This window comes from Chiroxiphia lanceolata, chromosome 1 (genome assembly GCF_009829145.1).
Source record: "Chiroxiphia lanceolata isolate bChiLan1 chromosome 1, bChiLan1.pri, whole genome shotgun sequence".
Taxonomy (NCBI): Eukaryota; Metazoa; Chordata; class Aves; order Passeriformes; family Pipridae; genus Chiroxiphia; species Chiroxiphia lanceolata.
The window spans coordinates 88,748,443-88,772,173 of NC_045637.1; the positions used below are offsets into that span (position 1 = coordinate 88,748,443).

At 38.8% G+C, this 23,731-nt stretch overlaps 1 protein-coding gene across 2 annotated transcripts; it reads right to left on the reverse strand.

The window, feature by feature from the left end:
• Window positions 1-4,953: 4,953 nt before the first annotated feature.
• Window positions 4,954-22,202, reverse strand: BLOC1S5 (biogenesis of lysosomal organelles complex 1 subunit 5). 2 transcript variants are annotated; one of them, XM_032697461.1, is made up of 6 exons: window positions 22,173-22,202; window positions 21,768-21,864; window positions 16,789-16,871; window positions 14,564-14,693; window positions 10,971-11,029; window positions 4,954-7,027 (listed from the first exon to the last, which is right to left on the reverse strand). In XM_032697461.1, the coding sequence occupies exons 1-6, from the start codon at window positions 22,185-22,187 to the stop codon at window positions 6,848-6,850; spliced, it is 564 nt and encodes a 187-aa protein (XP_032553352.1). In that variant the 5' UTR covers window positions 22,188-22,202; the 3' UTR covers window positions 4,954-6,847. The 2 variants fall into 2 exon arrangements, with proteins under 2 accessions (XP_032553352.1, XP_032553344.1); XM_032697453.1 differs by lacking the exons at window positions 21,768-21,864; window positions 22,173-22,202 and adding an exon at window positions 17,967-18,104.
• Between the last annotated feature and the right edge of the window lie 1,529 nt (window positions 22,203-23,731).

Here is a 23,731-nt window from a genome sequence, read left to right on the forward strand (position 1 = left end):
GCCACTGTACTGAACCAGACTTTTTGAATCTGGCACAGATAAGAGGTTGGCCCAGACAACATGTCCACATTTCACATAACTCAGAGCATTCCTTAGAAGGGATGTAAGCAACACTTTTTGTTGAAGGAAGAAAAAAAAAAAAGACATTTCAAACAAAACCTTTTATGATGTGAGAGTAAAAAGCTCATTATGTTAAGTGATATCAAACATGACCAGAAAAGACCCTAGGGAGAAATTACACTTTCTTTATTGGATTCTGTAGGACAAACCAGCCTGGGAACTTAAAAGCAGAAGGAAGGTGCACGTGGAAATCACATCATATATGAAGAATAATTCCTTACCGTGTGAAAATAATTGGAAATAGTTTTCAGCTAAAGTTTCTCCTTATGGCAGCCTTTTCAAAGGGATCATACTGAGGCAATGACCTACAGTAGCACTAATTCAATAGCTGCTGGATAACCTCCTTGCAGAGGTATGTGGTCTTAGTCCAGTTACGTGTCAACAGGCAAAATATAATGAGGACTGAAATTCTTAACAACAGGGTCTCTTTCTTGAGCCTTTTCTTATTTTGACTGAAGATAATGGCAAAAATTCAACTAACTTTTTGAATTTCAACTTAATTTTTGATAAAAGCAAAATTGGACCTGGAAAGGGTATAAAGAGGGGACTACTGTTTCTTTGTAAGGGGAGGCTTCAAGGGAGAAAGGGGCAGTATGCAAAAACTCTGCTATGACTTTCCATGCTCCACTTTGACCACCACACATTTCTCTGGGACTTGCATCCTCTAAAAACCAACTGAAGAAAGATTTTGCATTTTTGTGACCCTGTGCTGATGGTGACCACCTCAGTTGCAAACAGCAACACTACAACAACCTGCAGTAGTGGGCTGCATTGTCCATTTCCTCCCTACTTCATCATCTGGCTAAGAAACAAAAGTCAAAAATTAAGACAGTTTTATTACATAAAATTCTATCTGTTATGGAAGTTTTAAAGGAAATTGCATTTGCTGTACCATCTGCAAGTCACAGCTGCAAGAAAGTTTCAAAACACAATGCATCCTGGTCACCTCGCTTTTTTTTTTTTTTAATATGTATGTAGATATTTTGGAGTTCAATTTCTTTTTTCATTTTTTTGTTTTTGGTTTTTTTTTCCACAACCAGAGATGGCAGTCAGTGTCTAGGCCCACTTCTCCTGGATACACAGATACACAAAAAGTGTTAAACAAAATGGGAGAAAGATACTGTCCTACACTAGACATCTGTGCAGTATTTGTATTCTGCACTCCAGGTGCCCTAGACAAAAAATTCATTACATTGGCTGATGCAACGAGCATCTCTAACCTTGTTCAGGACATAAATATCAAAGTCCTATGAGCTCTAAGTACTTCTTGATTCCAGAAAATGTTTCCACTGTTGCAATGTATTGCAGGCTATTTATTCTGAAAAAATTTTTGAACCCTTAAGGCTCTGACAGTTTAAAGGATAGTTCCTCCTTAGGATTCCAAAAGCTAATTAGCTGTTTGAAACCAAGCTGCTATGTAGGTGTACTACTGTAATTCCACTTTACAATTTTAAACATTGTTTGAAAAATAAATTCTAAATTATTTTAAATTTTCTTTCAAATCAGTACACTGGAAAGATGGACAGTATTTCCTATTTATGTAATTCAGCTTAGAAGCTTTCTAGTTGACAGAGTAAATATTGGAACATATTTAGAGCCATCTGGAGAGAGGATTTTCAGGAACCGGAATTTATTTAATGAGGGCTAAAAACATCTGGAAAGGACAAACTTGGGTCCATCAATAAAGGACTTCCTATGGCCTCGAGCAATCCGGAACTAAATTTCCCGGAGCTAAAGCTACTGAAAAGTGCTGTGCATATTCTAGAACACGTTGCAGCAAGAGGCATATTTGCATATCCTAGTTTGGGAGAGCACTGGTTAGGTAGCACCCTACAAGCTTTGCAAAGCAAACTTGCAAATTTATTTTACAATTAATTGAAAGACAACTAAAAATGCTTATCTGGGTCCTGCAATGTTTGCTGCAGCAAGAACAAAGTTTATTTTTTTCCAGATTGCAAAGTGTTGCAACAATGTGTCATGAAATGCTAGGTAAATTTATATTATGTCCATCTCAAAATGTTAGTAATGAGTACCAAGCCAAAGCCATAAATAGTGCTTTGCTTCTCACTAAATTCCATTACATCACATTAAATGCAATGTCTGTTAAAAGAAAAAAAAAAGATATTCAGTTGCAGGTCTCCTTGTATCCACCCAGTGAGTCATTAGTGGAGAAGACTGAGGAAACGTAAGGTTTTATTTTAAATTACAGTTTTAAAATACAATATTGTCCACCCTTCAGTGTAGCTGTCTTGAAAATTCATATTGAAAGGGTTATCTTTTTCTTCATAGTCAATAAAATGATGTTAAATAAAAATCAGAGCCATCCATGTTCTGATTTGGCCCAGACAGAGCATTTAAGGCAGCAAACTGAAAGCTAGGTGAATAGGTCTACACGATTCCTAGTTAGGAAGCACAGCTCTGGGCCTGGATTTTCAAAGTTACAGCTTTAATCCCTGGCTGGACTTCTGCAAGCTTTTCTTCTTTCTAATGCTCAGCATTGTCTTGAGTAATTTTGTTCCTACTTTGCTCATTACTTATAAATGAAACTGCAAAGGTGTTGCACCCAATACTGTACCTCTGCAGAACTGGAAGGTACATTTGTGTGGAGTAATGTGTTTCTACAAGATTTCTTTCAACCCTTATTAACTACCTTTGTTAAGTGCTTCAAAACAGATTTGACTTCTCTCTTCTCTTTTAAATGTCTACGTTATATGGAATTTTTGAATCATCTTTGACTTAACTATTTATGAAACTTGTGTTATTCACTAAAATCTAACTAAGCAGCTGCAATTTCATTTTCCCGTAGATTCTGTTGCATCTTGACACACAGACCAGAAGTTTGACTCACAGCACTGAATGTACTGCATCTTTACTACTTTGAGAAGTTCATTTGATTATAAGCAATAAAATAACTGGCCTATTTTAAAAATGTGTGGTATGATGATTTTGTTCACAAATTTTATTTGCAGAAGATCCCATTTCCTTACTAAGGTGCAATCTCTATCAATAAGCACAAACTTTTGCCTCAAAAGTTCAGAAAACCTGATCCACTAAAACAAACAGCAGTGTAAGAATGCAGCTCTTGAAGTTTTTAATCTCTGACATTGAGTCTAACCTCATATTATAATACATTTTAACTAGAACGCGCAAGAACCGCAGACAATATTGTTCAGGTCAGCACACATTACATAAATACTTTGAGAGTTATTCAAAGTTCTAAAAAACCTGTTCTAAGGTTTTTTGAGCACTAATGGGGCAAAACGTTGTTGATAACTAGTGTCACTTTATATTTAAAAGTATGGCTTCATCCATAAAATGTCTTTTACTTACACAAAACATCGTGTTAAACTGAACAGCAGCATTTACATTTCATACCTCGTATAAAACCAGGCTTCCTCACGTTCCTTCTCTGGCCTGCACTGACACCTGCTGGGGAACATTTGTCAATCTCCAGTGCACAGCCTTGAGACAATCGGGCTTTTCAACTTAGCAGTGAACTATACCTGATTCAATTTACTTGCCGGTTATGCCACGTATTTGCTATTTAATTTGACTACGAAAAAACTCCACAGTATTTGAGGAAATATTTAACAAGCCATAAATTATCAGAGAAGATGCAATGTTGCAGTTGCTATTCTGTACTTTTTCTATTAAAAGTATTACCTAGTGTCACCATAGAAAAAAAGCAGAGGAAGGTCATATAAATAGGCATTCTCCCTCATTCCTAAGATTAAAACAATGTGATAGGCCTTAGAGAAACATTCCAAGAAGAACAGCGGGTTCATTGTTAACATAAGCCAGTTTGAAAAACCCCAAACCTTAAAGTATCTCTTCAGTTCTTCAGTTTGTGATTCTAAATACAGCAGCAGCAGATTTCATACAGCAGTTCCAAGGAAGATACCAGCTTCTTGCTATGTGTTCATTAGAATAGAAAGACTAAGAAAATATTCCAGTGGTTACGTGACACCGAGCCCCACTTTCAGTTACAACGAATAGTTACACCTACGGTTCAGCACAATAAACAGTGCTAATAGCTAAGCAAAAACTTATACACATAGGCTGGTGCAAAGACACAGAAACTCACTTGTCATACTAGAAGTTAACAATGTTGAGGACCCTTTCCAACTCCTATTGGAATCCAATGCAAACTTCTATCAAGTTTAACTGGGATTAAACAAATCCTCAAGATTTTTAAAACTATGATGTTCAGTCACGTAAAATTGCAACTATAAATTAAAACACTTCCTTCATGCACCAGTGACATAAAGCCAACTTTTAAACTATTTTTTTAACTACTCATTTTTCTATTTCTCCCAAATGGCAGAGACTATGAATAACAAGAATTTGAATCTTGCAAAGAAAGTTGCACTGTGGGGAACTATTGTGTCCAGACAGACCATAATCCCACCCTGATAAAAAACTGCAGAAGATAGGAATATTTTTTAATCAGTCAGACATGTTCTGTTTTGACATAATATTAGACACATCAGATATTGGTTGGGATTTTTTTAAGCATTTGGACAGAAAAAATAGGTTTTCCTATTATTGTTGGCAAGTTGCTTCAAAGATGATTAAGCATTTCTAGGTACCTCAAAACCTACAGCATATCACACAAAAAAAAGTAAGAGTTATGAAATGAAATATTTCAGAAACAGATAGTTTTCACTGTACTCCCCACAATGAATAGCAATGGGCCAAGAGGGAGACATGGACTGCAGAAAACTGCTTTCAAATGACCTTCAGCATAAAAAATTCCTCAGCATAAAACATTTTAAAAGAAGAACTCATCTTCAGTGTTAGACGCTTTCCAAAAAATCAGGACCACACAGCTCAGAAGGTTTTGGAAATACCACTTTATTTTCTAGTGAATATCCAACTTGTAACACTTGCATCATTGCTTAAGAGCCTTCAAATTGATGAAATACTAGAATCCAGTGCACAGTTAATTAGATATCTAAATCTCAATAAAAATTATCAGTGCAAAAATAAAAATGAATTCAGTATGCAGTTAAATGCATTTTGTTACAAAGGTATTTGAGTTTTGAGCACATATACATCAAATAATCTGGTAAGAGAGAAGCCACTTCCAATCTGTGCTCCAAATGAAATTATTCCACACCTGATTCTAAAGAGAGGCAAAAACTAACTTTTTCTTTTTAAATGAAAACTCTGAGCTTAGTTAAAACATTCACCATGGGTACATAAGCTGAGAAATACTACAAAAGTCACCTTCTATTCAGATAGGAGTTGTTCTAAAAGAGGCTTTCCTATTTTTCATGTGTGGGATACCTTTGAGACATCTATGTTTTTTCCATCCACAACAGAGAATTAACAACATTCCAGCATGCCCCAGTGTTGGCAAGTCCTCTTTTCACTCCAGACACACGATGATGATTGATGAAGCTGTTGGGCCTACAGTAGCAGGCAGAGCAGCTTGGCAGGAATTCAGTGTTATTGAAAGAAATCTCAAATACTTATTCCATCTCCTCTACTAACTTTAATCACACTATCAACATGCTGCCAGGAGCGGAGCCTTGACACCAAGCCATAATCTTATACAAGCAACCATTGTTGGTATATTACTGCTGCAATACAGGTAAAGCGTAAATTCTGTTTATTTTTGCCTGTTTCCATTCTACATTGGACACCAGCTAAATTATGGAAAGATATTTCCTGTACTAACGGTTAGCTTGCAGCAAATTTCATTAAGGTACTAAGTCTCATTTTCCTTGGTTAATGAACTGATTAAGTTAACTTCTTCAGTTACATTGCTGTAAACTGCAAGTTTCGAATAAAACGAGTTTCATGTATCCCCTAAGAGTAAGAAAGCAGATCAGTACTACAGGCATTTTACCACTAATCTGCTCGTTTGTTATGTTGATAAAGAAACAAAAAGCTTACCTCAATTGCTTCATAAAGTTCTGACAAGTTTATCCTAAGTAAACCAACAGCATGATAAATATTTAAGGTAAATACTGTACTCGCTACAAAGGTAATACAAGGACCGATATGCTTTTCATGATTACTTTTGAGCTTGTTTTGGCTTTGCTTAGAACAGTAAAGCTTAAAAAGAGAGGCCTGAGACAATTACATGGTGAAAAAAAAAAAAAAATTGTTGTCCAAGCTTACTTAGCCATTTTTATGCTAGCAAAACCCATTCGAATCACAACTCTGTTTCATAATACTGAACATACAACCCAAAAGTTTGAATTACAATTGGATTTAAAACTCTGTTGAGATCTTTCACTGCTAAAACTTCAAAGTAAAATATTTCATAAGACAAGTTTATTTTCTTGAAATCTACAAGCAGGATATATAGTTTTCCCAGTGAATTCTCAACTATGGCTGGAACCTACTAAACTACTTTTTAGGAAAGGGCTGTGGCTGCACACGGGGATAGTTAATATTACATTAGTCTCTGTTTTCCTAAATGATATGATACTCTGCTGATGGAAGAGAATTCTAGTTTGCAACTCCCTGAGCTGATGTAGTCACAAAATTTTCATTTCCACTTCCCAACAAAGAAATACTGGCATTCCACCTGCCCTGAACCAAACAAGCAGAGATAGGCACTTAAGTTGAGAAAGTATGCAAACCTTTTCTTCCCATACCAAGCCTGTAGAGGAAATTCTCCTTTTTCTTATCTGTTTCAGCTTTCCAAAAGAACCTCAATTTAAGTCAGAATAAACTGAGTAATGGCACAAATCTATCATTATTAAAAAAGGTCTTAAAAAGAAACATATTTGGCCAGTTCCTTCTCCATCTCAGAATACTGCTCTTTGAGGCGCTCCATAGCTTTTCTGTGCTCTTCATCCACCTCTGCACGTTTGTTCTGCTGTTCTTTCATGAATTCCTCCCAGTGGGCGATGCACTTCTCTTCTCGAGCCATCACCTTGTCTGCCTGAAGCTGAGAGGAGGAAAATGTGAAGTTTTAACAGTCATTTCCATGTTAAAACAGGAGGTTTAATGAGGGCTACATAATTTTAAAGTATCAGAGAAACTGGAAACTAGCAAGAAAACATAGGGAAAGGTGAAACTAAAAAGAAAACATCTATTTTTTTATAGTCAATCCAAAACAAGCGGTAAAATGTCTGCAATACTATTAACGTAATAGCATTAGCAATGATAGCTTTTCTATGCTATTTCTGTAAAATATAACAACACAGATACTAAATGTTTTGAAACTGGCAGCTAGTGTTTCTGTTTTAGCCAGCTAGCTCTCACTGTGATTAATGTCTTCCTTTATAAATAAGTTAGTTTTTCCCTCCTACTTTCTTACTGCTTGGCTTCTGGTAAGTCTGATTCCTTGCACTCTCTTATCTTGAAAAAAAAATATTAAAAAATGTCTAGATATCCAGAAAGAGAAATAATACACACATCCAATGCACACGTCATAATGCAATGTACTTCTGTGGATTGCTTGCATGCAGTATTAACAGTCTGGCCTCCCTATATTATAGGTGCAGAAGCCAAAATAAATCTAGGCAGGTGTTCTTCCATTTGCTCCATCTTCCAGCAAAGGAAAGGATTAAACTTTTTTTTCTTTTACCCCCCTCTCCTTTTCGGTCTATCAGCAATGACTGTTTACTACATACAGTACTTCTGTGTAGGAATAAACACTATCATACAGCTTTAATAGATATTTGGCATTTTTGTCAACTGAAGGCACTGAGAATCCATTTATGTATTCTTAAATACCCTCTCTTGTTCTTCAAGGTCACATATCATGGGCTAAATACACAAGTTTTGCAGTGCAGCATTTTATGCACTTCCACAACATTATACCAAGATCCATTTTGTTTGCAGCACTTGCAGTAACAGCTACCAACAAAACTAATAGTTTGATCAGTGTGCCACTTTGTATTCAACAGGCTTTGAAATGCTGGTGTTTCACACACTTTTTGACATGATTACACAGCACCTACCCAAACTACACTTCATCTAGACTAACTCTCACAATATGAATAGTTTGCAAGGAACATGGAACTGATGTTGCTACTTTCTACCTTCATTTTCCACTGCACCATTTCTACCCAAGGATATAAAATGATCTGCCTAGTAAAACAGCCTAAGACATTTCTAGAACATAAAAAATAAAATTAAGATATGCTTGCGCAAGCAAGTAAGAATAATAAGAAATACCAAGTAAAAGACATTAAGGACTTGAATACTGTTTTCACTCTCCCATCTCAGCAATGACGTGGAAAACTCCATGGCAGAAGCTCAGTGCACACCCTGAGCACTGCAGCTCTCCTTCCTAGAAAACAAATTCAAATCCAGCTGTGGTCAGCAGCACCTCCAGATCATTAATACTTACTGCTGCCAAGTGGATATGTTTGTGGGTGTGAGACAGTCACAATCTTAAAACCAATATTCTTATTTGTACCAGACAAATAGGTGTGCAAACAAGCAAATATAATAAAGTGTGATGCTTAAAGGTCTTTCAATCAAAGAACATGTTGCAGTGTAAACCTGCTGGTTTAGAAGCTAAAGAATCCACACAGGAGAGACATATGAATGCTATTGCTGTGGGATAATCTTCAATGAGCACTTAGTCTTGTTAAGCATGACAGAGCAATGAGAGAGACATCTGACCAAAGACAGGTTCTTCCTTTGCCCACATCCAACTGCAAGACCCAAGCTGCCACAGACACCATCCCTGAAGCTAAGGTACTAAAAGTCTTCCCTCATCCAAGCCTTCCCTGCTCTCTTGTGACAGCTGCTACCACAGTACAGCCTTTTGTTTAGCGGAGTGTCACTAAGAGTCTCTTGAGAACCAGGCTCCAATGCAGGACACGCAACTACTTTCACTGACACCTACTGCTACAGCCACAAAAAATTCAGTTTCTCAGCACAAAAAAACCAACTTCCACGCTGTAGCTCTGCAATTACCCATCAGGTCTTCCCAATATATATTGTGCTTTCTTACCACAGTGTTCTCCACTACTACCACATCCTCTTCATATCCAGCACTATTAACTTCACACTTTATTCGACTGACCATAACATACAGGAGGAAAAACTAATGAAATCAAGACACTATGCAAAAAAATACTACGTTCTAACTGCAGCATAGCTAGAAAGCATAGAGGTCCATATCTCTCTTGTTATATATGCCCTTGACAGTCATGAAAAATCTTTAAAATACAAAGGTTTTCAAGATGTACAGACAACTTTGCATGGATTTGTCTTGGTTAAGTCAAAAATCACTTTCAAAGAGCAAAAACAGTTTCCAAAAGTAGCATAATTAGTGATCTGTAGAGGCAATACTGAGTGTATTTTATATTACCAACTCATAATTTCCAAATTTATAGATTTAGAAAAGGTTTGTTTTCTGGAAAACAAACCATGTAGAATTTGATAGTATGCCTTCTTTCAATGAAACTCACAGAATTAGATATTACTTTACATCCTAAGTGAGACTGTGGTAGGGGCAACATAATTTCCGTTTTGTTACTTGGTCAGTAGCTGAAAAGAACTGCAAGAAAAAGATAATTAGTAAAGTAAATAATCTTAAAATTCATCCTATTCAGCAGAAATTGAATTAATTTCACTGAGGGCTCCTAATACTAATAACTTGACACTACATTCTACCAAAATCCCATTATTTTTTCAGAACACATGATTTCAGAAAAGTAAGGAAAAAGTATTTCTCCTCAAGTGGTTGCACTACAATGACAACTTTTACCTATAATTTTAAAAGAATGTGACTACTCACATTTGAAAGTTTCAAGCCAAAAAGTCTTACTATACTGGCTCAAAGAAATGCTACAAACCCTGAATAGCTATTACTATTCCTCCACTACATATTAAAAAACCAAAGAGTGGAAACACAGTTAATATTTTTAAAAAAGAATAGTCATCATTCTTACTGAGTGTTCATTTTATAAGTTATAAATTTTTTATTAAAGTTTTACTTCAAACAAACAGTAGCTGAACTGTAAGAATTTCCTATTTAACCTCTCTACCAGTATCTACACTAGTGTTAGACACAAGCAAACTTTGTCAGGGTTCAGCAGTGTGCTGTTTGCACAGTACCAGTATTCAATTGCAACCGAACTGCCCATCTTCATCGATTGCAAAAAGGAAAGAAAAACATGATTATCAGCTTACATACATCAATGCACGGACTGTTCTGCTTGATGGCCACGGAAACGTCTTCAGTTTTTCTGGACTAAATTATAATAAATAGCATTTTGCAAGTTAAGAGATAACCCAGGAACACAATAACGAAGCAGTAATGGGAAAACATGAAACTAATTTCTTGTATAATTTTCCAACTTCTAGATTCAGAGCACATGTATTTCAAATAAGCAAAATGTAGCCAGCTGAAAAGGTTCCAATGATTCGCATGTTCCTATAATATAGCCCTTCATTAAATAACCCATCCACAAGTGAAAAACACACTTCCTTTTCAACAAGCAATATATATAAAGCAATATATATAATATGGTCAATGTTCTCAGCTAACTAGGAAAGATTTACATTTCCATTCTGGTAGGTTAGTAGGTGTTTTTTGTTCCACAGAAAATAAGGGCTTTTTTATATTTAAGCTTTCCCTGTATGTGACAAATGTTATAGTCTGAGTTAGGAGGGAAAATAAGTGAAGGAAATAAAAAAAATAGTTTCCATACATCAGAAGACTGTAGGAAGACATAGCTAGATCCATTTGCAGTGTGCATTTTCTAAGTGCAGAAATCACCCCAGAAGAAGTTTTACTGCAAGTATATACAGTATAGGAAAACATGTTTTTAAGTTTTGCTATACTGAAGGCAGATGAACTTGCTGTGAAGCACGAGACTCCGACTTAGATCACACTATAAAAATGTATCCATCCACCCTTCTTTTACCTTTCTCACTTCACTTTCTTTCTCTTGGAGTCTATGGATCATGTTGTTGGCAGCTTGCACTGAAACAACAAATTGCAGTAGATCAGTCTGCTGTTCTAAATCAAAGAAACTTGCCTGAAAGGGATTTAGAAGATGTGAGATTATTACAAATCAAAGATTATATTCCACTGTGCCACTTAACTCTGCACAAGAGTTGTCAGTACTTGCAAAAAGTGCTTTACACTTACAACTGTAAGTAGGCTTATCACCAAGTTTAACCTTTGAGTGTTCTAGAAGGCAAAATGAGAAAAGCAGCTAGGTCCTCTTGGGTCCATACTCCCTAGTGTGGCTGATGAGCTAGAGTGCACTACTCAGCACCTCAGAAGACATCAAAAAACACTCTTAAGTCAGTAAGTAGAAACAGGTGACCAAGCTCTATGTTTTACTTGGTTCAGTTTTTTTCTTATTTTTTCCCCATCAACTGTAAAAGGTGATGTAGTATAGACTTTACATGGAGAACATCTTTATGCTGGAGCCAGCCTCTTCTCTCATGAGATTAAGCCTGGGAAAACTTCTCAATGGAAATAGGAACTGTATTCCTATGCACTTTTTCTTCCTAACTTATTTGACACTTAATTAATGTAGAATTAAATAAACTAATTTCCCCAAAGCAGTCACTTTGCCCACTAACACAATTTGGCATTGAGAAATACCTTACTTATTTATCACCATCTTGAAGCTGGTGACTTTCCAAAACAGGAGGCAGGCTCCTGCCACCCTGAGGACCTCCAGTTACAGAACAGGTTCACTGCCCATATAGCTGATGAGGAGCAGGGAGCACCATAAATTGGAGCATCTGGTGGCTGAGCCTGAGCTGCTCAGGACCACTAGAAGAGAGTGGCAAGTGGCAGCTGTAGCAGATTCCCTATGGCAGGGGACAGAGGCTCCCCACCTTTCAACATGTTTTGTCATCTAGGGAGGTTTGCTGCTTGCCAGGGGCTCACATTTAGGATGTCGTAAATTTGGACTATTACCCCTGGTGCTCTTCCATGTAGACAACAGTGGTACTGCAAGGGTGACCTGAGAAATAACAGGAATGACTACAAGAATCTCAGGACAGTGGTCAAAGGCATGGGAGTCCAGATAATGATCTCCCCAACCTTCCTGTTGAGGGGGACTAGGTGGATTTTTGGGATTAACAGCTGGTTGCACAGTTGGTGTTGGCAGCTGGAGTTTGGTTTCTATATCCTTGTGACCCATTCTGAGCATCAAGAGATGCTTGGAAGAGATGGGATCCACCTGACTAAACCGTGTAAAAGTACCTTTGCCAGAAGGCTGGCCAACCTGGCAGGGACAGCTTTAAACTAGAAATGACAGGCAAAGGAGTGATTCACAAAAAAAAAAAAAAGTAAAGAGGCTGGGGACACGGTAGGTCTGGGATGATTGTAACAAGGATCATCTCCTCCAAGCTCAAGAAAGGTCCATCCCAACAAGCATGGATGTTTCCTGCAGTAGGAGGTCTGCATGGATGACCAAGGAGTTCCTGACTAAATTTGAACTTAAAAAGGAAGTGTATAGGAGGTGGAAGCAGGGGCAAGTCATGCAGCAGTACAGTTGCTGTCTTATGAAGCAGAGACAGCATGAGGAAAGTAAAAGCTGATTGGGAGTCAAATTTGGTGAGAGGTAAAAAAGATAGCAAGAAAGGATTCTGTAAGTATGTAGCAGCAAAAGGAAAACTGGGGAAAATGCAGGCCTTCTGCTGAATGGGGTAGGGGAGCTGGTGACAAAGAACATGGAAAAGGCCAAGGTACTCAATGCCTTCTTTGCCTTAGTCTTTACCATAAAGACCAGCCTTGAGGAATCCCAGACTTCTGAAACCAGAGGGAAAGTCTAGAGCAAAGCAGACTTACTGTCCGTGAAGGAGCACCAGGTTAGGGGGCACTTGAAATGGTTGTGCTGCCATTCTGAGGGACCTTGTGCAACAGGAGAATTGGGCCGAGAGGAATTTTAATGAAGTTCAACAAAGGGAAATGTCAAGTACTGCATCTGGGAAGGAATAATCTCAGGCAGCAAGACATAACAAGGGCCAACAACACAGGCCGCACCTGAGGTAGTCTGTCTACTTCTAGGCTCCCCAGTAAACACAGATTAATTTACTGGAGTAAGTCCAGCACATGGCCAAAAAGATGATTAAGGACTGGAGCATGTTTTGTATGAGGCAAGGCTGAGAGAGTTGGGACTGTTCTGTCTGGAGAAAAGAAGGCCCAGGGGAGAATGTGAATAAATATCTGAACGGAATGAAGATGAGGGAGCCAGGCTCTTCTCTGTAGTGCTTACTGGCAGGACAAGAGGCAGTGGGCACAAAATCAAACACGTGGGATTTCAAATTAACACAAGAAAACACTTTTTTCTGTGATGGTAGTCAAACACTGGGACAGGAACAGGTTGCCCACGGTGGCTGTGGAGTCTCCACCTGTAAAGGTATTCAAAATGCAATGGGACAAAGTCCTGGCTCTAGCTGCTGCTGCTTGAGCAGGCAGGAGGCTTAAAAACATGACTTCCTGAGGTCCCTTCCCACCTCAACCATTCTGTGATTGTATTACTAAAGATGTACTGCACAGCTGACCCCTTAGAAAGTCAGGAAGCAGCATCACAGGTTCACTCCAGTCAGATGGTATTAGAACATACGTCTTATTTGCATGACTAAATTTAAAGTTTAAAATACTTCCCTGCAATTGTTTTGTGTGTATAGTATCATCCAGCATTTGTTATTCTGCATATGCCAGATGCCGTATAAATAAGTTATAAGAAATTAAATGCTTATACAACATGCCACACATAAAATATAACACAACCTACACTGGCAAGTTTCAACTGCATAAATTTGGCAGCTAAAGCTATGTACCCACACTCTCTTGAAATCTCTTTTTAAGAAGCCATGCTGACGAATGAGCAAGAAAAAAAAAACAAACTGAAAAATTAGTACAAAAAAATTTAAATTTTCTTTTAAAATCTGAGCAATAAAAAAATATATTATTGTAGTGATGAAACTAAGATTAGCACGCAATTATTCCTATTTCACTATTTGTGACTAAGATGATGATGATGAAATAATAATAATAATAATAATAATAATAATAATAAATTTCACAGCTATACAGCAGCAGGTTTTGTTTTAAATCTTGGGGGACAGTATTATGTGCTCCTGTGGGAAAATTAAGAAACTTGAAGGTCACACCACAACATGCTTGCAACAAACTGAAAAAAACCCCTGAAATTTCAGAAAACTAAAATTTTGTCCATGGCTTTGGTCAACATGGAGCACTATTTCCAAGTGAGTAGCAAACAACTGAGCTGAAACAGTTTCTACTTAAATCAACAAAAATCTTTAATGTAACCTTAGCAAGAGCTGTGTGGCTGGACTGATACGCATCAAAAAACATCCCTGTTGTTTCCCTTTTAAAATTTCACAGAAATGAGAAAAAAGCACATAAATAGTAGAAAATTATCCAACTATGATAATTTTTCTACGAATTTTCTACATTTTGAATTCAAACTACTTAAATTACTCCTCAAAATGATGCAACAAGAGAAATAAGAAGCAATGTGCTTACATCTCTTGAATGTTTCATTCAAATTGTCATGCATTGCCTGCTCACACTTAGGAAGAACATGTTCATTCGTTTCAAAGACTGTATTCTTTAGATTTTCAAGTACTCGCAGTTCTCGAAGGCCACGTTTTTCCTGCCAGAAAAAGGAAAGAAAATCAGTGGCTAACAAGGAATTCCACTTTACAAAATAAAGATGGTTTCCCAGTTGATAAACTAATAGCTTCATCTCAAAAAACTACATTATTGTCTATTAAAGAGTTACTCTACTTATTTAGCATGATTAATAAAATTGTCTTGCGAAAAAGAAGAGCAATGTTCCATTCTTCACAGAAAAATACAGGAATTTTTTGAATGACCCTTCTGGCCTTTGTGAAAAAAGTCAGTACTGACTAGCTAAAACACTGTGTGGAAAAATGTGCCATTTTGTAAAGAGGATTTACCGCATATCAAAAACAACTGAGAGCAGGAAAACTTGAAAACATTGCACTTTTATAACTCAGTTGTTACTGACTGATAACACAGCAGTGATTCTGCTTGTTTGATGTCTGACCCACACTTAGCATGGGAAGAGATTAAAACAATCCAAGTAAAATTGTTTTAACTGAAGTAAAGCAATGAAGTCAAGACTAAAAAATAATATAATACAGCTGACTAAAGAAGCAGCCCTTCTTCTGGATCACTGCTGATCATGATTAATTACAAGAACACCAAGATCTTGCTTTACTGTTTATATTTCAAAAAATAATCTTTTTTCTGAAGCTATAGCACTATTTCCACTCTGAATTTCACCAACACTTTTCTTTAGATGACTACTCTAGTTAAACAAAAAATACTGCATCCTATGAAGTGGGCAACTGGATATCAACATGCCTGTTTTAAAATTTCAGAAACTGAGGCACAGACAAGTAAAACCACTTTATTAAACAGGCTCCAGATTTCCTGAATGCAAATCTACATTCTTTGCACACTAGGTGCTCATCATTGAAAGAATAAGTATATGTCCTACTACAACCCAAAAATAGTTAATATCTCAAAGTTACAAACAAGTGTAATTTTTTGAAGAAATTCTAAGTTACAAAAATTTATACAATCCTTTGCTTTGCTATTTCCCCCCCTAAAAATAAAAACCAGTAACTGAATTTCAATAAAAGATCTAAGAATATATTAAATTTGTCCAAGAAACAGAACAAGACTTCAGGTGCCATGAGAGAAATATATGAAATTATAAAGATATGAGTTCTAATTTTGTAATTGGGTTTAAAATTTTCCTTCCTATGGAATGCCACATAAAATTACTTACTGTACCCTAAATCTTACTTAGGGAAGGCAGAGAAAATAAATCATTTCTTATGACTCTCAAGCCCATGTGATACAGATCTGATGAGAGTTTATTTCACTTGTGTATTTTGCTAAACCAGTAGAGACAAAACAGACCTGCTTCAAATATAAGCTACAATCTGGGATGAGGGGGGAAGACATTCTTAATGTCATTCAAATCAGGTTTGCTTGCTGGAAGTTTGAGGTGTAGCTGCATTTTCAGGACTGATTTTAATTTTAAATTCCACACTCTGTAAGAACGAAAATCTACTCAGAAACAGCCTTTTGCTGACACAAGATTTGACTTTTCTAAACTTTTGCTGCCATCTTGTGGAAACCAAATTATACTTTCCAAGGAAAGCTGTATATAAACACTTTTGCACCTTCAATACTTAAGCCTTATTTGCAGCCAATCGGACAAAAGTCATTCAATTTTTAATGATTTTCTTACTTTGCATAAAGTGTTTCTCTTCCAGTAATATTACTTTCTTTTGTGTAACAAATATTAAAGCAAAATAAAACTACAGCTGTGCTCGTTGAATCCAGCCTGATGCATAAAGCAGTTTCTCAGTCAGATGTAAACCTACATTGGCCAACAATACTTTCCTTGAACCAACTGGACTTCTCTAAGATGTCAGGATTTCATAATTGTCTAACATCAGTGTTCCTGCCAGTCTTTTGCAGGAAAAGAAATTATGTCCCTTTCGAAACTTTCAAAAGAAAAAGGTCTAAATTACTGCCTTGTTTACTAAAGATGCAGATGTATACTTCAAGTGCGTTATTTTGGAAAAAAACCCCCCATGTCAAGTTCTTCTGATGAAGCTTATGTACATACTGAGATCTCTAAGGGGATGCTAAAACTGTTGAAAGTATCAGACTACAACAGCATCCAATAAGATACAAATACTTACTTCAAATTCTTTAACAAAGTAACGTATTTCTCCCTGAATTACTGGTCTGTGATCCAGGAGTCTTGAATAGATTTCCCCAACATCTAGAATATTAATGAAAGCCAGAATTTTAGTTTTTCTCTCACTCCTACACCAGGCTGCACAACATACGGTAGCACATCATACCTCAGTTTGAAGAAGGACAACAAAATACATACAAAACCAAAAGAGCACCAGAACAGTGTTTGTTGGGTAACCTGTCTATTCAGCAAATCACCAACCTAGATAAAATGCAACGAATCAGTATTCCAGATCCCAAAGACACCTTTCTGGGAAGGCTGAACATTCTCCTCTGTGCCTCAGCACCCTTTGTTTCAATCCTCTTTCTCATCAGTACAAGCTTCTGTATCTGATTGTCGATAGTGGTAAAAGAACAGAACTAAACGCTGCAGCTTAATAGAGATTTACATACTAAGGCGTGGGAGTTTTCTGCAGCAAGAGAAGCAAAACACTCCCTACACAGGAAAACTGTCAGCATTTTCTTGTATTGCAGGGTCAAAGACTTGAAATTTAAGTCTTGAAAAAGAGTATTTACAATATAAGTGTGTGTGCAAATCAGGCTCGTCTGTCACAGAGAAAGAAAAAGCCCGTTAAATCAAAAACCAGTGTGAGAGTGCAGCAAATAAAAACTATTTCAAGAAATATACAGCGTAGCGCCAACAAACGCTTTAAACTGGCACTGCCATGTAAAGGATGTCTTCCTGCTCCACCTGTTGGACCTGCCTCGAGGCTCTCCCTCGCTACTGTATCCACCTGTTTGTTCGACATCCCGATTCTCACCCGGTTCAAAAAAGGTGCAGAACGGTTATTCCAAACCTGGGGAGTTACGTGACTGCAGTAAATAAAGCACAGGCGAAACCACTCCCCAGTCCAAACGCTACTGCGCGCAGAGGAACCAGGGCAAGACTCGGGGCGAACAAGACCAAAGCAGGAGCTTCCCAGAAAACTTCACACGCCGGTGGCAGGGCCTCGGCGGCAGACTCAGTTTCCCGGAAGAACGCCTAGCCTCAAACTCCGAGAGGTGAAAGCCAGCAGGTGTCCAGCTTTAAACCTCAGAGCGTGTCACGGAGCCCCGGGGGGCTGGAAGGCGGCCGAAGGGGGGCTGCCGATGCCGCGGTGACACCCCGCCCAGTGCTTACCCTTTATGATGGCCTGAATGGGGGAGCCGGCGGCCGGCGCCTCCCGCCTCCTGTCGCCGTGCGGCGAGACCGCCGCGGTGCTGCGGCCGGGGGACGCGGGGCCAGCCCCGCTCATGGCGCTCGGCGGCCCCGGGGCAGCACGGCGGGACCTGCCCGGCCCCGGCCCTGCCCGGCCCGCAGAGCTTCCGCAGGGCCCCGGTGCCGCGGCGTGAGGTCATCGCGGCGCGCCCGCCGCGCTGCGGTACCGCCCCCAAACGCAGCCCGAACACACCCGGGGTTTTGGTGATTTGAGGGGTGTTGTTTTAGGAGAAGAGAAGGGCACGAGCCCGGAGGAGGGGAGCGGAGCTGGCGAAGGGTCTGGAGCGCTTGTCCTGTGAGGGGCGGCTGAGGGAGCTGGGGTTGTTTAGCCTGGAGAAAAGGAGGCTCGGGGGGACCTTATCGCTCTCTACAGCTACCTGAAAGGAGGGTGTAGCCAGGGAAGCAGCGACAGGACGAGAGGAAAAGGCCTCAAGGTGCGCCAGGGGAGGTTCAGGTTGGACAACAGGAGGAATTTCTTCACAGAAGGGATGGTTAAACATTGGAACGAGCTGCCCAGGGAGGTGGTGGAGTCACCATGCCCGGAGGTGTTTAAGGAAAGACTGGACTTGGCACTCAGTGCCGTGGTCTAGTTGATAGGGTGGTGTTCAGTCATAGGTTGGACTTGATGATCTCAGAGATCTTTTCCAATCTAACTGATTCTGTGATTCAGATAATGTAGTAAGAGACGTGCGTTCGGGAAACCCACTTGCCTTCTGTGTGTAGTAAACATGAGTAACAACTGCTGAAAAAAAAAATGAGAGCAGCAGTCTTTTACAACTATACAAAAAATTATGTAAAATCCCTATACATTTCTTTTAAAACTATTTGAGAGTACAAAAGAGGCTCCTAGTACAAGAGAGACATGGAGCTTCTGGAGCAAGTCCAGCAGAGAGCTACAAAGTTGACTGGTGGACTGGAGGGCTTGTTCAGCCTTGAAAAGAAATGACTGAGAGGGGACCTCATTAGTGTCTATAAGTACCTGAAGGGAAGGTGTCAAGAAGACAGACCCAGGCTCATCTTGGTGGTGCCAAGCAATAGGGCAAGAGGCAACAGGTAGAAACTGATGCACGGGAAGTTCCACTTGAATATGAGAAAGAACTTCTTTACTGAGTGGGTGACTGAGCACTGGAACAGATTGCCAAGAGAAGTTGTGGACTCTCCCTCACCGGAGATATTCAAGAACCGTCTGGATGCAATCCTGTGCCCTGTGCTCTAGGATGGCCCTGACTGAGCAGGGAGGCTGGAGCAAATGACCCATGGTGGTCCCTTTCAAACTGACTCCATTCTGTGACTCTGACAGCACTAGGATATTTTCAATATATCTCCCCCCTTATAAATTACAGTATATTAACTTCTGTTTGTGACTTTTCATGCCACATAAACTCAATACTTTTAGAATAGGTTGATCCTAGTTAGGCCATTGCATCTACAGTTTGTTTCTTCTTTTATACATTTTTTTAAAATTTGCAATACACACCACACAGTGTCATGGTATGGTCAATGAAGAAAGAACTGGACCACAAATTCTGCTACAGCTGCTGCAGCCTCAGTGTCCTGACCTGGAATACCACAAAGGAGCCAGTTTAGCTGTAGCAATTACTAGTTTATTTGTAAAAAACAGAAGCAATATATATTTCTTTTTTAGAAATTAGTTCTGCCTATGTTCTACTCTCCATAGCTTTTATGTGTAGGAGCAATTGTGTGGCTGAGAAAAAAAAAGGGACTTTTTAAAGCTATTACAACTGACACAAAAAATGATCCTATTATAAATTTTGTGTCCCATCATCAAAGCTCAGAAACTGTTCACTGATATTACTATATGGGTTTTTCTGACAAAACCTGTAATCTTCTAAACACGGGTTAAAAATGAGTGAATTGATTTTGTTGAAACTATCTACTCCAAAATCAGTCAAAATACAGTTAGAATCTGTTTAAATAATAAAATGCATCTCACACTGGGAAGTGTTCAATACTTAACTAACATTATTACTAAATTCAGTATAAATACATAATCTGAAAGTCTTTCACTCCTTCACTGTTTCACAGTCTGTAAATATTAATTAGACAATTAGCACACAAAGAATTATTTAAAAAATAGTTCCCTTCCACATTATTTTTTTTTCACCCTGAAGTAACCACCTCTTGCAACCTATAGATTAGTACTTATATTTTCCCATAAATATAAGCACATAAAGCGCATAAGAAACTGACAATCACCATTAGATTACACTAGTGCTCATATATTAATAATATCTGTAGGATATTCCAGCTGGCTCCATCATCACTAATAATTTGGGGTAGAATTGTTGAAATGTTAATTTTATCCCTTTCCTCTGCCTAGCTGCCATCCTTTTGTAGTGTCTCTCTCAGACAAGTTATTTCCCCCTCTAAGCCCTATGCTCCAGCTTTTTATTTGTTAAGGAGGAAATCCTGTAGTTAAGGGGCTCTGCAACTACTGCATTTCTAGGAAACAGTTCTTACATCATGAATGTCAGGTTCGGCATTATGGGAATGCAACAAGGGCAAATCCTGTGACAAACAGCTGCATTGGTTTCTAGGACTACTGTCCTGAAACCATTCCTCCTTTGTTTGAATAGTTGTGTTTTTTAAAGAATGTGCTTTATTGTTGCATTTATGTCTGTTTTGTTGTTCCCCCCGCTTACTCCCACTGCCCTATCAAGCTTATTTTCAAAACATATTCAGAAAAATTAAGGAGGACTTAAAGAGGTGATGGCTATAAAAAGACAATACTTGTGGAGCCCCTAACCTGTCAGTTTGTAGAAAGTAGTCATCAAGTCACAAAAATATGGAAATAGCTATGGCTTGGAGCATGAAAATCAACATATGTAGTCATCATGTATTTTTTTGGAAGATAGGCTAAACAACCTCTGTCACTTTTGCCGTGCAATGGAACCCACTTTCTCTTTTAGGGATCACCCTGCCACTTCCCATTAGCGTTAGCAGCACCCTGAATTGCAAAATCTTCAGATGAACGTGCCGAGTCCTGTCATTTTCCCCACAGGCTGTCTAGCAATGATAATCCACTAAAGTATTATTTCATCCAAGTGGCGGTGTCCGAGTCAAATGCCGGCAACAGGCAGGGAAACCCAAACCTGTTGAGGCAGACATCTGCCCAGATGGGAGGAATTGGAGCGACGGCCCTTAAGAGGGCGAGGCGGGGGACATACTTTGCGCCAGCAGAATAAGTCCATGGGCTGCACCCGTGATGGGAGACCAAGACCACGATCATGATGGCTGGAAGTTTGCGGGCTGCGATGCCAATGCTGGCCAAAGCAGGCCCGGGGCTGCGCTGTTTGGAGGAGTGCCTTGTCAGATTAGCCGTGCGGCTACTGTATTTGATGCTCAACCTGTATGGACAGGCCTGCCAGGCAAAAACTGCTCGGGCGGATGATGCTAGGGAGGACAAAAATTATCTACCGCAAGACTAAGAAGACAGATGACACCCAGCAGGAACGGCAAGCCAAATCTGCAGAATCCACAATGCAGCTGGCTAGCCCGGGGCTACCTGCCTCTTTGAAGAGGAACAGACATCACCTACGAGCTGTCAAATTAGATCACCAGCCTGAAAATGCTGAAAGAGATTTAGTTCCTCCAACAGAGGAGGGAAAGTTTAATAGATGAAAATTTTCCTAAAGGGGCCAAGGTAGTGTGGGAGGGGAAAGGGGAATCCTTCAGATGCAGCAACAATGAAAAATTACTCACCTCCTGCCTGCCTGTAGAGTGGGAGATGGAATGCGTGGTGTTCCGTGGCAGCTGCGGTGGCTGCAGTCACTACCAGCATGGAAAATAAAGGCCACGCCTGCAAGAATGTGCACAGAGTAGCAACAACTAATGCTTGCTACAAAATCAATCCCCCTCCCAAATCTGTGCTATCTTTATATATCGCCCTGGAGCTGGGCTCTGAAGTACTATAAATTTACCATTCAAGACATGCAGCAGTAGGGTACAAAGACCCAGTCTCGATCTGAAAGCTTGGAGCAGCAAGAGGTGCATGATGGCATTTCCTCTCACATTTCTTTTGCAATAAAATTCAAGCACAAAAATCCCCCCCCCCCCCCATAATACAATTCAATTTTGATAAATCAAAAAAAAAAAAATTAGGATTACCAAGTGAGTAAGCATGTGCTCAGGTGTATGGTGAATATGAAACCTGGTGTCTCCATCAGGGACAGCAGCAGCATGATCCAATTATAGATGCAAAGAAAAAATACTGCTCCTAGGGGGAAAATATTAAATGTAGCAATCCATTAAGCAGCTGCATCATTGCAATTACACTTTGAAGTTAAAGACTGTGAAACACACCAAAGATTAAAAGAAGTGATAAGATTAAAAACCGAAAGGGGAAAAAAACCCCCCCGAAATAGGCCTACTGATCCCTCTTCCTAGCAAAAAAAAAAAATCAAAAAAAGTTAGAAAAAATTACATACTAGGTTCTCTATACACATACAATTAGAAAATCAATTCAAGCAAATTTACTTGGAGAAAAATCTACTCCCAGTTTCAGCATTCCTGTAGCAGACAAACCACAAATCACCTGCAGAGATGCAAACAGATCGGAAAGAATATGAACCAGACTTTTGAACAGAAGAGCTTACATTGAATTTCTTGATGATTTTACAGTTCTATTCCTTTATTTCCATCTTTCTCAGCTAGTATCTTTTTACATACTTTGTTCCAAATCAACAGCACTGACAAGCAGATTTTTGATCATCTGTTGTCTTTTAACTGAGAATAAAGATACCCAAGTTCTACTGCCTCTTCATCTATAATGTTCCTTGGGTGCATTTAATGGACAAAAGCACTTCTGAGTCACATTTTCATATGAAATAGTTAATATAAGGGAGAGTCTTATTGGAATTGCAAAGTACATCTATATTACACCTTACTAAGAGCCTCAGTTCCCTGTAATAACTCAGGATCCACACCCACACTGAAGGGTCTAGATTAGTCTTCCATCAGCTATAACTGAAATTAATGTATGTGTGTGTAAGAGAGAAAGAAACTAATGTTGAAGAATTATTTAATAAAAATACTCTGATGAGCTGTAACACCTATTAGGAAGTTTAAGATGTACCTCACAAAAAACAGGCTCCCTATTTCTAGGCCTGTGTGCTTCCAAAGATCAGACAATAGTACGAAATTCCTGGGAGAAAGGCTACTCAATTTAAAAATACGTTGAAGAGGGTGAGATAGGCTATAGAAAAGGATTACAAAATAAAAAAGATTAGAAATATGTGAAAATATCACTCCTTACAGGCAAACAACTAAGATGTTAGCTAGTAAACTTCACTGGCAAAAGTTACACATAGAATCTCTGGCAATTTAATAGTTGCAAACCTCCCGAAAGCAAGTACTTGCTGTGGTTGATTGGACTGTTTGATTGGACTGTTTTAATTTTAAACCAGAAGTAGTATTTCCTAACATGTTTTCTCTGTATAAAAAATATGATGCCAACCTGGTAGGTAAATCACTGATGACACAACAGGCACTTGAAAGAAAACATGTTGTACATTTAAGTTATCATAAATAATTTCTGTACAGTTTTGCTGATGAAAAGCCTACACTTTGGTTCCATTTGAATGGTCAGAATTTCTTAGTACACATGTCTAAACTGGAACTATTGGGTTTTTTTGTTCAGAGTAATCTTTCCAAATTTCTTATTTCTA

Bases quoted from the DNA above. Each gene is read 5' to 3' on its own strand.
- BLOC1S5 (XM_032697453.1), bottom strand. From the start codon at position 18,081: ATGAGCGGGGCTGGCCCCGCGTCCCCCGGCCGCAGCACCGCGGCGGTC. The intron at 16,872-17,966 runs GTAAGCACTGGG...TTAATATTCTAG, and splicing joins CATTCAGGCCATCATAAAGG to ATGTTGGGGAAATCTATTCA. The intron at 7,028-10,970 runs GTAAAAGAAGGG...TCCTCCTCTCAG, and splicing joins AAGAAAGTGAAGTGAGAAAG to CTTCAGGCAGACAAGGTGAT.